Source organism: Lissotriton vulgaris, chromosome 5 (assembly GCF_964263255.1).
Source record: "Lissotriton vulgaris chromosome 5, aLisVul1.2, whole genome shotgun sequence".
Classification (NCBI taxonomy): Eukaryota; Metazoa; Chordata; class Amphibia; order Caudata; family Salamandridae; genus Lissotriton; species Lissotriton vulgaris.
In genome coordinates, this window is record NC_141693.1 from 1,561,319,310 (window position 1) to 1,561,336,599 (window position 17,290).

Consider the following 17,290-nt stretch of genomic DNA (forward strand, 5'->3'; position numbering starts at 1 on the left):
AAATAAGCACTGTAAACCAAACGGACAATCTAAGATGCTGGGAGCAATTTACGAGCAGCCTTGGGTTAGCACATACAAGGAAAACAAACTAAGATCCTTACAACACTAGAAGCTCCAAACTCTCAAAGTCTTACAAAGTGACCTCACTCAATGGGTGGCTATGACAAGGCTATAAAACAAAACACCAATCTAAAGCACCTCAAAAGAAATATCAACAAATATTGCGGCAATTACACCGAGAAGGACCGGACATCGCTGTTCAAAAGAAACTGCAAAAACTAAAAATCAGCAAAAAGAAATTAATTTGGCATGCAAAAAGGAAAGCAGAGGAAGAGATATGGGCTAAGCTTCTTCATGACGCAAAAGGAGATATTACTCGCGGAAGATTCTGGAAAATGGTTAACACCCTCCTGAATCCAAGAAGTCCCAGCATTGATTCTTATCTTACTGAGGTAGCTTGGTCCAAATACATCTTGCTTCATTCCAACACAGCACCAAAGTCTGCCATAACTAGGCGACTAGAACGCGACAGCGAAATCCCCAACATTTGGACACTACTTCATTGGCCTTCACTGAAAAACAAATCCTACGTAGGATAGCGAAAGGGAAGCCAGAGGGTGCTCCAGGCCCCAACGGGATCCCTCCCATCTTGTACAAACTAAACCCGGAATACTGGGCAGCGGCACTACTCCCACTGTTTAAACAGATCACAGACACCAAGACAATTCCAGCATCATGGAAAGGCTCTACAGTAGCTCCAATTCATAAGAAAGGCAACACAAAGGACCCTAAAAATTACAGACTTGTCGCCTTAATTGACAAGGAGGCCAAATATTATGCTGATCTTCTACTAGAGGAGCTCAAGGAATGTACGAAAGAAAACGCTGTGATCCCCATTACCCAGACAGTCTTTCGCAAACAAATGGGAGCAACATCAAATATTCTAGCTTTATCACTTCTTATTGACTCCGTTAAATTAGCCAATCTGCCCCTTTACATATGTTTCATTGATTTCACTTCAGCCTTCAAAAACATTAACAGAAAGCTACTATGGGAGAAGCTGGAAAAAAAGAAAATTCTACTAACACAGCTGATGTTACTACACACAGATACGTGGGTACAAGTAAAGTTGGGACCAGGAGACTGTCAAGGAAAATACAGACGACCAAGTGCCTCAAACAAGGGTGCATGTTAGCTCCGACATTATCCAACATCTTTGTCTGACCTTTCACAGAATCTCGACGAAAGCAACTCTCATGCCCGAGCTTAGGAGGTCTTACCCTCTCTAATCTGATGTACGCTGATGACATCGTGCTGGTCAGCCGCACGCCGATGGGTCTACAACATCTAATCAGCACAACATACAATTACTCGACAGCGAATAGCCTAAGCATCAATCTCTCAAAAACAAAAATGAGAATAAACGCTTAGACATCATCATCAAGGTTCCGCTGGCACATGGGAGGAATCACACTGGAAACAGTGGAGGAATACAAGTATTTGGGCGTAATCGTGGACAGAAAAGGTTCATTTCAACAACAGAAGGAAGCAATAAAACGGAGAGGAATCATCACAGCGATCGTACTAAGGAGCCTCAAAACAAAAGCAGTCAGCCGTAGCTTCACCACTGCAAGTGATTCAGGCAAAATTAACACTGCCCAATTATTTATGGAAGCAAATGCCTCCGAGGGAGGGATGCACAGCTATTGAATAGCACAATAGCCAAGGCTATGAAAATGATTTTCAACCTGCCCAATTATACCTCGCAGGCCCAAATAAGACTCAAATTCGGCCTGAGGAACCGAAAAAACAAGCAGAACGAATGGGCGCCTATGCAAAAAGATGGAACAAAATCCAGGGAGGAGAAGACTCAAGTCTGAATTACCATCTAAGGAAAAAGATAGACAGTAAAAATAATTGCGCAGCTGCAAAATATCTAAAGCACTCAATAGACGCCTTGGAATTACAAGAAGCCTGGAAGAGCATTGGGTCCCATAACACCTTCAAACAGCTAGTAAACAAATCAGTAAGAATAATCTCGCTAATAGAGGACAAAGCAAGTCTAGCCAACAGGGCTCACGGCTGGACAGTCATCCAAAATGACACCAGCAGCTCCTGCCAAAGCTATTTAGGAGTCTGGTTCACACGGCATACAAAGGAGAGGTTTATATGCTTACGGCTGGGCATAATTCCGTCACACAACCATCTTTCCCATGGAAAAGGGCCCAAACGACAATGAACTGCCGAATATGTGGGAATTCAAAAGAGGACATCCTCCATTTAATATGCACCTGCAAAGGTCTGGACAAAGAGCGCAGATATCTAAAACCGTCCATACAGAAGCTAGGAACAAGAACATGCCGGCAGGCGGTCAAGGCATGCTTTGATGGCAAAAACATTCAACTAGCAAGCCATCTTGTCAAATTTCTTAGGAAAGCAGAACTAAAACAAGAATGACAGAAGGGAGGGACTGGACGAAGCAAACTCAAAACGGTAAACAAAATCTAATTACTCGCTCAGCACGGACAAGGAATAATCACCCGAATGCAAGTTTGCACACAACAAAACAGCAGAAGCAATCTGCAACAAACCACAAGACTCCCTCGAAAACCAATCTTCCAAGCGTCAATCCAACCCGACAGTGCTGCTTAAACCTGCCCCAAGACCATGCAGGTGCAAGACTTTTAACACAGTCACTTCAGGCCATACAAAGGAATTGTTACTATATTTAATCTACGCACAGCGCGAAAGAAGCTTAATCTCTTCAGAAAGCACTTTTTAGCCACATGGAACGTGTTTTAATGTTCTTTTATATAAATTTTTTAATTAATTGTATTTAATGTATTACATGCTACTGATTACCTTTAGAGCATGGGTACTCACAAACTTTCTCTTGGGGGCCAAATTTACAGTGTGGTTTGTGGGTGAGGGCTGCACTGAAGGGGCGGGGTCAGAGGGGGAGGGGGCGGGGCTAAAGCAAACAATTGTGAACTTGAGGTTGAACACAGGTCCCTGCAGCAGACGCCTTCGTCCACTGAGCCATCAGACCTGGCATATACACCTCTCTCTCTCTCCCTCTCTCCCTCTCCCTCTCTCCCTCTCCCTCCCTCTCCCTCTCCCTCCCTCTGCCTGTCTCCCTCTGTCACCCTCCTCCCTCTGTCTTTCTCCCTCTGTCGTTGCCCTCCTCCCTCCATCATTGCCCTCCTCCCTCCGTCGCCCTCCTCCCTCTGTCGCCCTCCTCCCTCTGTCGCCCTCCTCCCTCTGTCGCCCTCCTCCCTCTGTCGCCCTCCTCCCTCTGTCGCCCTCCTCCCTCTGTCGCCCTCCTCCCTCTGTCGCCCTCCTCCCTCTGTCGCCCTCCTCCCTCTGTCGCCCTCCTCCCTCTGTCGCCCTCCTCCCTCTGTCGCCCTCCTCCCTCTGTCGCCCTCCTCCCTCTGTCGCCCTCCTCCCTCTGTCGCCCTCCTCCCTCTGTCGCCCTCCTCCCTCTGTCGCCCTCCTCCCTCTGTCGCCCTCCTCCCTCTGTCGCCCTCCTCCCTCTGTCTCCGTTCCCCTCTGTCTCCGTTCCCCTCTGTCTCCGTTCCCCTCTGTCTCCGTCCCCCTCTGTCTCCGTCCCCCTCTGTCTCCGTCCCCCTCTGTCTCCGTCCCCCTCTGTCTCCGTCCCCCTCTGTCTCCGTCCCCCTCTGTCTCCGTTCCCCTCTGTCTCCGTTCCCCTCTGTCTCCGTTCCCCTCTGTCTCCGTTCCCCTCTGTCTCCGTCCCCCTCTGTCTCCGTCCCCCTCTGTCTCCGTCCCCCTCTCTCTGCGTCTCCCTCTCTCTCCGTCTGTCTCCCCCTCCCTCTCTGTCTCCCTCTCTCCCTCCCTCTCTGTCTCCCTCTCTCCCTCCCTCTCTGTCTCCCTCTCTCCCTCCCTGTCTGTCTCCCTCTCTCCCTCCCTCTCTGTCTCCCTCTCTCCCTCCCTCTCTGTCTCCCTCTCTCCCTCCCTGTCTGTCTCCCTCCCTGTCTGTCTCCCTCCCTGTCTGTCTCCCTCCCAGTCTGTCTCCCTCCCAGTCTGTCTCCCTCCCAGTCTGTCTCCCTCCCAGTCTGTCTCCCTCCCAGTCTGTCTCCCTCCCACTCCCTGTCTCTGTCTCTGTCTCTCTCCCACTCCCTGTCTCTGTCTCTGTCTCTCTCCCACTCCCTGTCTCTGTCTCTGTCTCTCTCCCACTCCCTGTCTCTGTCTCTGTCTCTCTGTCTCTGTCTCTCTGTCTCTGTCTCTGTCTCTCTGTCTCTCTCTCTCTGTCTCTCGGTCTCTGTCAACCTCCAACTCCCTTCTTCCTCACCCCATGTGTGTGTCAGCCCTCAGCCCGGGCTGAGGCAGCTTCCCGGCGCACACACACAGCCGCACCGGAGTACTTGACAGGTCTTTAAAAGACCATTTACATATTAATAAAGCTTTGTTGTATTTCACCTCTTAGCGCCCCTGCATCTCCACTCTGACAATCACTGGAATCCCCCGTCCCCCACAGAGCAGAGTCTCTCAGAGTCCGGGCTGCTGCAACCGGCAGTGTTTGCTAACACTATGTAAAAACATTTTTTAAACACAGGTAGAATGTCTGCAAGGTCCACGGGCCGCCAAGGAAGGCTTGCCGGGCTGCTGGCAGCCCGCGACCCGTACTAGGAGTACCCGTGCTTTAGAGGCAATAATAAAAGAAGAGCAGAGGTACTTCAGCATGTAATGCAGGTCCACCCCAAAACAATGACTGCCCTATCCTCTCTCTTCAGACAAACATTACACTTACAGTTCGGATTGTTATGCATCGACTAGGTAAGATGGCTTCTTGCATTGCTTAAACATGCGCCCACGACAGCAATCTTTCTCGTCAGTCGTCTCCGTCACGGGGCCCCCTCCAGGATCTAGTGTTGATTGACCGCCAGACTCACCGTTCTCTGCAGTGGTGGAACTCCAACAATTTGGGTGGCCTTTTCTGGTCCCTGTTCCTCAAATCTATCCAACTACAGACACATCAGAGACAGGTTTGGCGTGCACGTCTCAAAATCCACACAAAACAAGGGCTGTGTAATTCCAAACATCAGTCCCTACACATCAGCTACTTGGAACTTCAAGCAGTATTCTTTGCACTGAATGCATTCCTTCCCCATCGATCTCCCAAAGTTATCCTAGTCCTGACGGACATTATGACAACCATGCGCCATCTACCAAAACAGGGGTGGACACCATCTTCCCAGTTGTCACATCTCTCTCAGACCATATCGAACTAGGCACTTCTCATCAAATTAATTTGTTGGCAGAATATCAGCCAGGGACAGATAACCATCTTGCGGACCTGTTCAGCAGGACTCAACAACAGACTCACAAATGGGAACTCAACCCACAATTCCTCCGTCCCTACTTTCAAAAGTGGGGTGCTCCTCACATAGACCTGTTCGCCACGAAAGAAAACACAAAGTGCCCAGACTTTGCCGCCAGGTTCCAATGGCAACGTACTATGGATGAGTTGGTCAGGGATATTTGCCTATGCTCTTTCACTCCTCCCTCTCATTCCATTTCGGCTTCAGACACTCTGGCATACCTCTCTCGCCATGATCCTAGTAACTCCCACTTGGGTACGTCAGCCATGCCTTACCACACTCCTGAATCTCTCACTAGTCCCATATGAGAAGCTCCCCAACAGACTGGACCTTCTCACTCAGAATCAAGGACAAATCAGGTACCCAGACCCCAAAATGACTAACCTTGCGATTTGGCTCCTGAGGTCTTAGAGTTTGATAATTTAAACTTACCTACAGAATGCATGGATATTCCTAAACAGGCATGCAAATCCACAACTAAAGCCTGTTATGTTGCAAAATGGAAGCGTTTTGTTTGCTACTGCCAACCTAAACAATTAATCCTATCAAAGCCACTGTGCAGGGCATTATATGCTATTTACTTCATTTGCAAAAGTCCAATTTAGCATACACTTCCATTCGATTACATCTTGCTACTATAGCTGCCTATCTCCCAAATAGTATTCATTTGTCTTTAGAATTCCTGTAGTTAAAGCATTCAAGGAAGGACGCAAACAAGTCATTTGACCTTGTGTGCTTCCAGCACCCTCCTGAAACCTAAACATTGTACTTACTAGGGTCATGTGTCCTCTTTTTAGCCTTTACACTCATGCTCACTTCAATTTCTATCATGGAAAGTGGCATTTTTAGTTTCCATTACCTCACTCAGGCGTGTTAGTGTGCTCCAGGCATTAACCTTAGAAGAGCCATCCTTTCAGAAACATAAAAAAAATTGGTACTTTGGATTAATCCAAAATTCATACCAAAGGTAGTCTCTCAATTTTATCTTATTCAATCCATAGAACTGCCTGTCTTTTACCCAATCCCTGATTCTGTAGCAGAAAGTGCTGTTCACACCTTGGATGTAAAAAGAGCACTCATGTTCTACATAGCTAGAACTAAAACTTTCAGGAAAACAAAACAACTGTTTGCAGCTTTTTCGCTACTACATAAAGGTAACCCTATATCCAAATCGGCATAGCCAGATGGATAGTAAAATGCATTTGAACTTGCTACTTTAAAGCCAAAAAACATTTACCTGTAACTCCCAGAGCACACTACTCGTAAAAAGGAGCAGCAATGTTTTTCTTAGGCAATGTCCCCTTAGCTGAAATTTTTAACGCAGCCACATGGTCTACACCACATACATTTACTAAACATTACTGTGTTGGCATGTTATTACACCAAAAACATAGTGCAGGCCAGCCAGTGCTACGTACGCTTTTTCCAACTACTGCAACTCCCACACGCTAGCCACCTCTTACGAGTGACTGCTTTATGCAGAGCATGAACAGATTGTTACTTAACCTGTAAGCATCTTCATGGCATATAGTGCTGTAGATTCACATGCACCCTCCCTTGTCACGGACGCTTGTGACTGTTGGCAGTTACATTTTACACAATTCTGTTAGCATGGACATCGAGAAGTCTGGAGTCGATGCCCATGCGTAGTATCACTGAGAGGAGGAGTCACTCTACCACCATGACTCAAAAGACTTCTTAAAACAAAAACAAGTTGCGCAATTCTGAACCCAACACTAAATGGCAGGAGTATGCAGCGTATGTGAAGCTACAGGGCTACATGCCATGAACAGATGCTTACAGGTTAAGTAACATAATACTTCTTGGAGAAAGAATGAACTCACTCCAAGGGAATGTGTACCCCAGTGAAAAGAGAAAAGAGACATTACTGTTTGAAACTCTCCAGAAGGGGCAAGCTCTTTTAGTGAGGACAGTGGGGTAATTGCTAGGGAAGATGGCATCATACATACCTTACAAGCAACTGGGAGTTGGGAAGATCTAGTGGTCGTCATGTGTAAAGTAAGAAAGGAGATGGTGTGCTGGAACAGATCACATATAACACTGGGGAGAAACTTTGCACAACCAATTTCAAAATGACAGTTGCAACAGATGCCTCGCATATGGGCTGAGGAGCTCACATGGGCTCGCTCAAAGTGCGTGGAGTCTGGAAGGAACACAATGCAGTACAACACATCAGTATCTTGGAAATAAAAACTGTGTTTGTAGCCATGAAAGCCTTTCAGAAGGCGCTGTTAGGAAAATCAATATTGATCCAAACAGACAAAACACCCACAATGTTTTACATCAACATGCAAGGAGGAACAAAATACCTTGCATTAGCAAGAATAGCCATACAAAGGGAGATGGAAACAACAGCAGTTCATCTGTCAGAAATGACAATATCGAAGCAGACAGGCTGAGCAAACAAGCGCCAGGCTCACACAAATGGGAACTGAATCAGAATGTACACAAAAATCTTTTGGAGGTGGGTAACTCCCTAGGGAATGCACTGTCGATAGACTGGTCAGGGACATTTGCTTACGCTTTTCCCCTGATTCCACTATTACACCGAGTGATCAGTAAATACAGGAGAAGCAAGATGACACTCATACTAATTACCCCACAGAGGACATGGCAAACGTGGTTCTTGGAGCTGAGAGAATTAGCACAAGGAAGCATTTGAATGTTACCATTACAACAATACCTACTGTCAATGGAAGAAGGAAGGGTGCTACACCAGAAGCAGAATCTTTGAGCCTTGCTCCTGAAGACAGAATTTGGTAATTTAAAGATGCCAGAAAACGCAATGGCTGTTCTTAGAGAAGCAAGAAAGCCAACCGCACGAAAGCGCTTTATAGCTAAATGGAAAGGGTACTCTCTATGGTGTTGTAATGGATTCTTAAGGAAAAACACAAAGGATGCATTAATGTCAAAATATCTAACACACCTCATAGACTGCAAGTTAACATGTGCATCGTTTAAGCTACACTTTACATCAGTAGTGGCCTACACAAGGGGTCGCATTTATTTATTTGGAGATTAATATAGTGAGATAGAAAAGGAATATAATATGACATAGGAAAAATAACATTGAATAAAAATACAGTATACCCATGGACTCATTGCAGATAGGAAATAGGAGCACAAAATAAAACAGAAATCCAAGATCTAGAACATATTAAGACGAGGTAAAAGGTAGCGGTTAAGTAGGAAGGAGGGAACTATCTAGGGGAGATGGGGTGAATCCTGAGAATGAGAGGATCTTATTGGATATCAAGTTTAACTTCTTTTGTGGATGTGGATGGATTGCATCCAATTTAAGTATGGCTAGAGTTCCAACTTCTAGGCACAGAAGTGGAGAAGGATCAGAGATCAGTTTTCTTTTTTTTTAATTATATATAATTTTGCGGTTTAAAGAAGTAAGGAGCTAGTGCTTGTGAAGGGTCTGTTACCATCCCCACCCCCCCACCCCACAATAGGGTCAGTTTCAGGGCCAGGTAGGAGGGGATGTTGTGGTGTAATGCTTTGTGGGTCATAAAGGCAATTTTGAGATGAATTCTGGCCTCGAAGGGTAGACATTTCAGTGATTGATGATCAGGGTGATATGATTGTGTTTTCTTGAACCAGTGATGAGCCTGGCTGCAGCATTCAGTGTATCCTTCAATGGTGCACGTGAGGTTTTTGGGAAGCCCACTGTAGTGTAGTTCCTATATTCCCAATAGGCTCTGTGCATTGGAATAACATATCCTAAAGATTTGACGTAGGACTTGTGTCTACTAGGTCTCTATCGAATATATTAGACTTAATTGTGAGTGCCAGCTAGCTCAGAGGTCACTAGAAACTTTCTCGAATAAACAAGAAGGGATTAGTTTCCAACAACCGCATAAACATGACCACTTTGTTTCACTGGTTGCAAAGTATAATGCGTACAGTAAGAAGAGTATTATAAAATAATACTGTAAAAGCATTGTATGGTTTCTAGACCATAGATAAATACATAAATTAAAAAGGCTAAAAAGTACTCAACTGGTGCTTCTAAAATATGCCTACCCCAATGTACCTAACCTAAGTCTAGTACGAGGGAAGAAGTAAGTGAAGTGTAGCATAGGTTTAGTTTTTCTTTGCCAAGAATATATCCAAGATTTCTCTTAGGGTCTAATCAGCTCCGTACCTTGGTTTTAGAATGAAGGAGGTCTGGTATCTCTGTCTCGGGACTCGATTTCCCAACACTCCGCGAGGGGAGCTTTGAAACACTGGAGCTGGATTCTCAGCAAGAGAAAGGACAGCTTCTCTCAGTGCGTCAGCTGGAGGGTCGGCTTCCTTCGTAAGCTGAACTGTAGCGAGCTGCGTTGGGCAAGTAAATAGTCGAGCTGCTCCGAACCACCGTGTGTTTGCTAGGGCAAGTGTAGGCATATTTATACCTTGAAGGTGTCTAGTTTGACGTAAAGTTGGACATAATACAGTCACCAAAAAACCCCAAGGGAATGGTAGTTCTTTGAAAATGCCATGATTTCTAGGACAAATCAATATTCAAGCAAGGGGCTGTCCCTGACTGCTGAAGCAGAGTTTTCCAAGAAATCGTTGTGGCTTTTTGGAACTAGTGGAAGTAGCCATGCCTGTATTTAGACTGGATGAGTTATGTCTAAATATGGGCAGGATTTCTGTGCCTATATAAGGGCAATGTGAGTTGTACCTACATAAGGGCATGAATCAGTAAATTACTCTTGGATTCTAAAATGCTCCACAACACCACCAGGGTAGTGCTGCCGTAATGCAATTTCAAAAGTACAAGCGCATGTACCACAGTTGTGAGGTCTGCTATGGGAAGGAAAGGCTTCAGTTTTTTAAGAATATGCAACTGACAGTCGGTGATGTGTGGGGGTGCAGTTCAAGGCAGTAAGAAGGGGGTCATTCATTGACTGGTTGGAGGTGAGCAGTGCGATCATCAAGAATTCAGTCTAAAGGGCATTGAATTTGAAGTGGCTAAAAGTCAGCCATTGTTGCATCTTTGTCAGGGTGTTGTTGAGGGTGTAACAGCCATCAAAGGAGGTGATTTTCATGTAAAGTTGAGTGTCATCGGCATACATGTGGTAGGAGATGTGGGAGAGTTTAAGGAATTCAGTAAGGGGCTCCATGTATAGGTTAAACAGTGTTTGGGAGAGGATGAAGCCTTGTGGGACACCCAGTGACCATGGAGATCGATCGTAAATAATGTGTTTGATTAGAAGGTGCAGGGATCTGTTGTGAAGAGAGGAGGAGAACCAGTTCAGCATGGTGCCTGAGACGACCATCCTGTAATCTAAAAGATTGGGAAGGGTAGCATGGTTTATGGTATCAAAGATACTTTTATGTGCAATGGCACTATCATCAATGTGAACAGCACGCTATTTGCATGTCCCAGAAAGCACAGTGCTCTTGGGGCCCGGTCCAACAGGACCTTTCAGGAAATGAGGTTCCCATTGTTCTTCGCCCTCTTTTACCATGTCAAGTATTTTTGTCATGGGGCTGAGGATATAGAGTAACTTATCCTGGCTCACCTGCCAGGACGCACCACTCCCCTTCTTGGAACCCTCAATGAATTTGGCTATAAAAGTGGCCAATTTGCCATCTATCTCTGGTGTGAAACACTTTTCCTTCCAGAGAGAGCCTCTGACATTTGGTACAAAGCAGACCCCTGACCTTTGTCTAGGGGTTTACGGATCCTGCTGCTGACATACTGCACCACATTAGCAGCTAACAACTCTGAGTGGGGATGATGAATATTAGCAGCATCCAAATTCGAGGGGGAAGGGGGTTCTTTAGCCATGTCTCCTCCCTTAGAGGTGTCGTTCCATCCTGGATCTTCGTGCCACCTTCAGGTCATAATAGTTGGCTAGGGCCTGGTGCGTCACCTGACTCGTTGTCCCGGTCCGGGTTCTCTACACATCCCTGTCCCCTTTCTCTCCACGAAGTGGGGGGAGTAAGGGGTGTGGGTTCTCTAATTCCACAGGGGTGCTCGCTGGATGGTTTGGCCCTTGTTCTTCCAGGGCACTGGTGTGCCTTTGTAAGAAGTCCCTTGTAAGTGTGTCAAAGGGGTCCTTGAGATGCTGCTTCACTAGCCCTCAGTGTCTCTTCTCCCCAGGCAAGAGACAGATGGGTAGAAATGGATAGAAGTGGCACTGTCTAACAGGAAAGGGAAGTGGTTGACTTCCTACCAAGTGTTGAATCAAACAATCCTGCAGCTGCTCTCATGCTGTTAAGAGCAGCTCCAGGATTGGTTGGAGCAGGTTCACCCAGTGGGCATTTGAGGCTGGGGGCCTGTGCCTGCAAACCCTCAGCTGTTTTACAGTGCTGGGCTTGCTGGCTCCGAAGTCCCCATGTCAGATTGGCCAGCAGTAGACAGCGGCCAATCTGATATGCACACTGAGCCGCTGCAGATGTATATCCTGCAATCCGCAGGAATGGCCCCAGCCCCACCGTCACACTTGTGCTAGTGGGCACACAGATTAGTAAAATGGTAAATGACTAATTTAATATAATTATCTGTGTTCACCTGCTGTACTCGCAGCAGGCGGGGCAACGATGCCCAGTAAGAGGAACCGCGCTGCCCATATGCCTGGGTGTTCCAGCCTTCCCCTATGGGCTTGGGGGTTCCAGTCTTACCACAGAGGTAGGGTGAAGCTTTACTCTGATGCCAGCCAAATAATTTCCCTGCTTAGGGGCTCAAGGGCCAAGGAAGCGAGCCTCTAAAGGGATGCATTGATTGCATCAATAAACTCCTCTTCCAGATGTAATGGGAATTGTTCCTCACCTACCTCTTGGCAAATTCCTCCCTTCTGCCTATAATGGAAGTTCAGGCTATGCTTGGCTCTCTGGATTCCCAAAGGCTTTTAGCAATCTTGGGCAGTTAACCCCTTCCACGCTGATGACGAGCTGGGCTCGTCATGGCGTAGCCTCCTCGCACGCTGATGACGAGCCCAGCTCGTCATGTAAAGTGCGTTTTTAAAAATCTCAGCGTGCGAGCAGAATAACGCTAGCGCGCATGAGGTTAAGTACTGCTGCACAGTTAACTGTGTGATTGCCCAGGCACAAAACGCTCCACTATAACTTTAATGGGGTTAAACTTGAGAGGTCTAGGCCTCCTGTAGGAAAAATAAATGATTCTGTATGGGCACAAATGCACTGCAGAAGGAGAGAAGCGCCCCTGACCCCTGCTCTTTGCAATGTGTCTATGCCAGTGTGTCGTACAGAGGCTCTGCAAGATGAGAGCTGTCACGGGCACAGCGCCCTCCAACTGCAGGAGAACCTCACTGTGTCGTTTCTTTGCAGTCAACCCGCTCACCGCCTTGACCTGACAGTGGATGGGCATTGGAATAATCAAAACACTCGATCCACCATTTCATGCAGGCCTGCCCTGTGACCCAGCTTATACCAGCATCTATGATTACACTTCGGCTGCACATATACTAAAATTGGAACAATTACACAGAAGAGGCTGGGTACCCACTGAGTAAGTAGGTGGCAACTCTGGTGCCCGCCTGTTGGGTATGGGTTTTTGATTAACTGAAAGTAACCAAATTTAGCGTCTCACAATAAAACTGCAAACTCTACACATTAAACCCACATATTAGTACAAAACCACAAACAAGTACAGAATCTCAAGAAAGACACTTATTTTGTTACTGGGCAGTGAAAAACAGGAAGAAACTATCTTATGCATGACCAGGATGTGGTTGCCATAGAGGTTTTGCTCAAGGACTCGTGTTTGGTAGTGCTTTGTTAAAATGTTGTTTATCTGTGGGCTGCTGAGCAATAAAATGTAAGAAAGTCCTGCATAATCTGAAGCGACCCATCCTGACTCAGTTTATGGGGACTCCCTGAAAACCCTTTCCTTCATTAAACATGAAGGTAAGTGTAAGGATTTAATATAATCTCTCAGGGTAGCGGGGTATATCATCTGACAGATGATACCACCAGGGCTTTGCAATGACCCATTTCTTGGAAGACAGCAGCTTAGCTGGTATGGACATCTGCCAGGAGCTCCAGTTATTGTAGTAAAAATAACTGCTCCTTAGTGTCTGTGTGGACAAAGTTATGCTGATTTCTAATCCACCCTTCAACCCGAAAATTCCCACGTTATTTCACCCAAGTAGTTTTGTTTATGTATTTTCTCGTGCCATAGGACGCATCCCACAATTTCTTAAAACATTTTATTGGTTTTACATAAAGAAACAAAACATCTCAATTAATTTTGAAAGTGTAGATTTACACCTCTATCTATCAAGAGGTGTATATTTTACAGAATCATAGGCTCAAACTTTCTGGTATAGATAATTTTCATTCATATAACCCATCCTTGTTTTCCCCCCAATTGTGAGCAGTTGAACAAACTAGCCTTATCATTCTGCAGCAGGATCCACTTAGCCTCCCTTCTAGAACTCATCACACACACAATATAAAAAGATGACTGCCGTTTATCTAGATACAATGAAAGATTTAAGACAGTATGAATAGTTTGTATTTTTTTGAAAATCTGTGCATTTGTGACTTCATTGTCAATGTGCAGAAAGTCCTCTTCCTTGGAAGTTGGGACCTCGCTCAACTAGAAGTAAGGCTACTAGTGTGCGCTCTGTGCATGCATCATGTTTCCAGATTTGCAAACTAACCATACTTGGACTTTCAGGAATCCCAAATGCTCGGACATGCAAGCAGAGGGTGCTGTGGGTCAGGCGATACTATGGAATTTCAAATACCTGCCTTTTGCTGTTGTGGTTCACTAATCCCAGTTGTAATTCAAGCATATGACTCTGAACTACAGGTATTTAGGATTGGTGTTTTTGTTGATTCTTAAGCAACACTTCCACCTCCACTTTTATTGAGGTTTATTGGTTTCATTCACTACAGAAGTCTGAGTTATGGAATGGATGCATGTGCAGGGCGTACAACTCAGAACCTCTACCCTTCGTTGGCTGGAGTTTTGTCATAAATTGTACGATGCACTGTGTGCAAAGTTTAAGCCTTTGTTACCACTGTTATTTAATTTTTTGCTTTCGAAGATTCCTAGTTGACAGTGAAGAACCATTCTACCATTTGATTGTATGAAAGTACCAGTGCTGGAGAACTACAATTACAGGTAAGTAACTTTTTGTTATGAAGCTCAGACGGATGTAAGCGGACCCAGCATATGTACGGTTATCTGCAGGCACACAGGAGTAGCTTTCCAACGAACAATACACGTTCTACTTAACCCTTCACGTTTACTGACTCTGGCCCATGAAATATGGATGGCCTCTGCAGAGAAGAGAGGGAGTGGGAGAGTAAAGTTGAGAAAGGAAGAGTTGAAAGGAAGAGAAAAATGATAGAAGGAAGGAGCGGTTCTGAGTAGAACAGGCAAAGAAGAGTTATAAGAAAGGTAGGAAAACAAGATAGAAACACAAAAACTGAGAAGAAAAGGATAAATTACAAGTTAGAGAATATATAATAATGAGGAAAGTAATGATTTGGAGATCATAGCTGGAAGAAAGAATAAAGACATCCGGAATACATTGGTTAAATACTTGTCCCTCGTTTGATAGCCTGATGTTTAGCATGTCTTCCATTAAACCAGTTGAACTAATGTGTGTGTGATAAGGATTTGTAAAAAACTTAAAATGGCGACCTTCTCACTTGCAATGAGACACCCTGTAAGAAAAGAGTGTGGTGTAGTGGCTAACAAGCTGACTTTTTAACCCCGGAAGATCTGGCTTTTAGTTCTGGATTTCTCAACTGACCAAAATTCTGTAATTCTGGGAAATCACATTTGCATATTCCAGAATCTTCAAACAATCTAAACACCAACAATCTGAACTCCCTTAAAACTGGTTTGCTGTGCAGTTATCTCATTTTCTGTAACTTTAGGTCCCTCTTAAATTCCTTTCTACTCAATAGAAGTTTAATAGATTCAATCTGTCTCTCTCTCTCTTCTATCACATCACAGACACAATAAGTATGTAAATGTTAGTCTTAAACACTGAAATGATGATAAGCCTTCTGTTTATATGAAGTTTAAACATGTCTGCCTCAGCTGCACTAGCCAAATGTTCAAATACACAAGCACCTTGACTTTTCACACCCTTTCAGCTTCTGTTTAAACTGAATCTTGGAATCAGTGTTACGTCTGCTGAGCTACCCTTTTCTACCAGACTGCGCCATCTCTCAGTTTAACCACCGAAAATGAATCTGAAATGATGTTTGAGTTTGGAAAAGAATGTTATAAGCCTGGTCCAGGCAGATAGGAATGGCTTTAGTTAGTCTAGATTTACACTGATGCAGGAACTATAGCTTGCACTATATTATATACATCTACAATAAGTGACTCATGAGAAATATTGTTACAAAGGAGTACATTTTTTCTTGTTCTCTTTTTTCACTTTCCACTTAGATAACTGCTCCAAAGGCTGTTGTGGTGGGTCCAACAAAAAAGCAGAAATCTAGGAAGAAAAAGGATCCCAATGAGCCGCAGAAACCTGTGTCTGCTTATGCCCTCTTCTTCCGCGACACACAAGCTGCCATCAAGGGCCAGAATCCCCATGCCACCTTCGGAGAAGTCTCCAAGATTGTGGCATCTATGTGGGACAGCCTAGGAGAGGAACAGAAGCAGGTAAGCACTGGTCGCCAAAATCTGATTGGGACAATAATGTTCGAGGCATGTGGGCTGCTGAATTCATATCTGTGCATAGATCGCCGCCTAGTGTTGGGTCCGGATGATTGCACATTGTTGTCCTGGAAGAGTCTTCGAAGTATCACGAGATAGGTGGCTCCTCCCCTGGACTACAGTTCGCATGGGCATCCTCTCCATCCTCAGATTGTTTTTTTCCACCATTGGGTTCGGATGTTACTATCTTAGCTCAAGTTAGGAAAACTTTCTACAAAGGCTTTCGACAGCGTCGGTATAGTTTTGTTCGGTACCGATAACTTTGCTTCGAAGGGACATCGAGGAATCAGACTGTTTTCTTTCCACACTCGAGCCGATCTTCGATCTACGATGGATACTAGCCCATTCAAGAGGTGTCCACTTTGCAATGCAAAATACCCGCACATCGATGTCCACCCGGTGTGCAACAAGTGCCTGTCCCCGGATCACAACAAAGCCAACTGTATGGCCTGTGCCCGGTTCAGGTCGAAGAAAACTCTTCGGGTTCGGCGTGCGGCTCGATTAGAGTCGCAGAGATCAGCGCCTAATCCAGAAAACATCTTCGGGACCGAAGACGAAGAGGTCATTGATCTGGAGGATCAGGAAGAACACTCGGATTCTGTTTCTGAGCATGACTCCGAGTATGACACCGAAGATGAAGAAATATTGGAAGAAGAAGAAAACGTCGTCGATAAGGTAGGAGACGATGCAGAGGCCCTTGGGGCCGTAGAAGATAGCTCAGGCGAGAAGCTAGGCCAACCGTCGACACGGGGGCCGACGATGAAGCACTCGATAAGGCTCAGGTCGAGGGATCGCCACAAGGCCTTTACCCGAGATCTACCGGCTCCTTCTACAGACGCGCATAAAGGCCCGGCTACGAACATATATAAAGAGCCATCGGTATCGAAACTGCCATCGGTCGATCCAAAGAAATCGAAACCGAAAGCATCACTGCCAAAACCGAAACCAAAAGCGCAGCTGACTCTCGTCGGTTCCAAGGCCTCAAACCCCTCGGAGCCGAAGAAACAGAAAAAGGCAGTCGATACCGAGAAGTTCAGAAAGGTCATCGACCCAAAGGTTGGGGCACCGAAGACCAAAGTCAAGGCTGTCGAACCGACGACGTCAGCGCCAAAGAGAGCCGACACAGACAGAAGGCTCGAACCAAGAGAGGGGGTCGATCCTCAGACAAGGCCTGCGGCCAAGACAAAGACTGAGTCGACGCAGCCAACCCCATTCATATCCAAAGAGGTGTCGGAGTCACTCCAACGCATCAGAGAAAAGGCTATGACGGTCGGGCCGA

General features: G+C 45.7%; 1 protein-coding gene across 2 annotated transcripts in view; it reads left to right on the forward strand.

The window, feature by feature from the left end:
• TOX4 (TOX high mobility group box family member 4) overlaps window positions 1-17,290 on the forward strand; it is a 352,937-nt gene that overhangs the window by 217,144 nt on the left and 118,503 nt on the right. For both annotated transcript variants that reach the window (XM_086923633.1, XM_086923632.1), the window contains exon 5: window positions 15,739-15,957. In XM_086923633.1, the coding sequence (XP_086779759.1) occupies window positions 15,739-15,957 (219 nt within the window). The remainder of the gene's footprint in view (window positions 1-15,738; window positions 15,958-17,290) is intronic.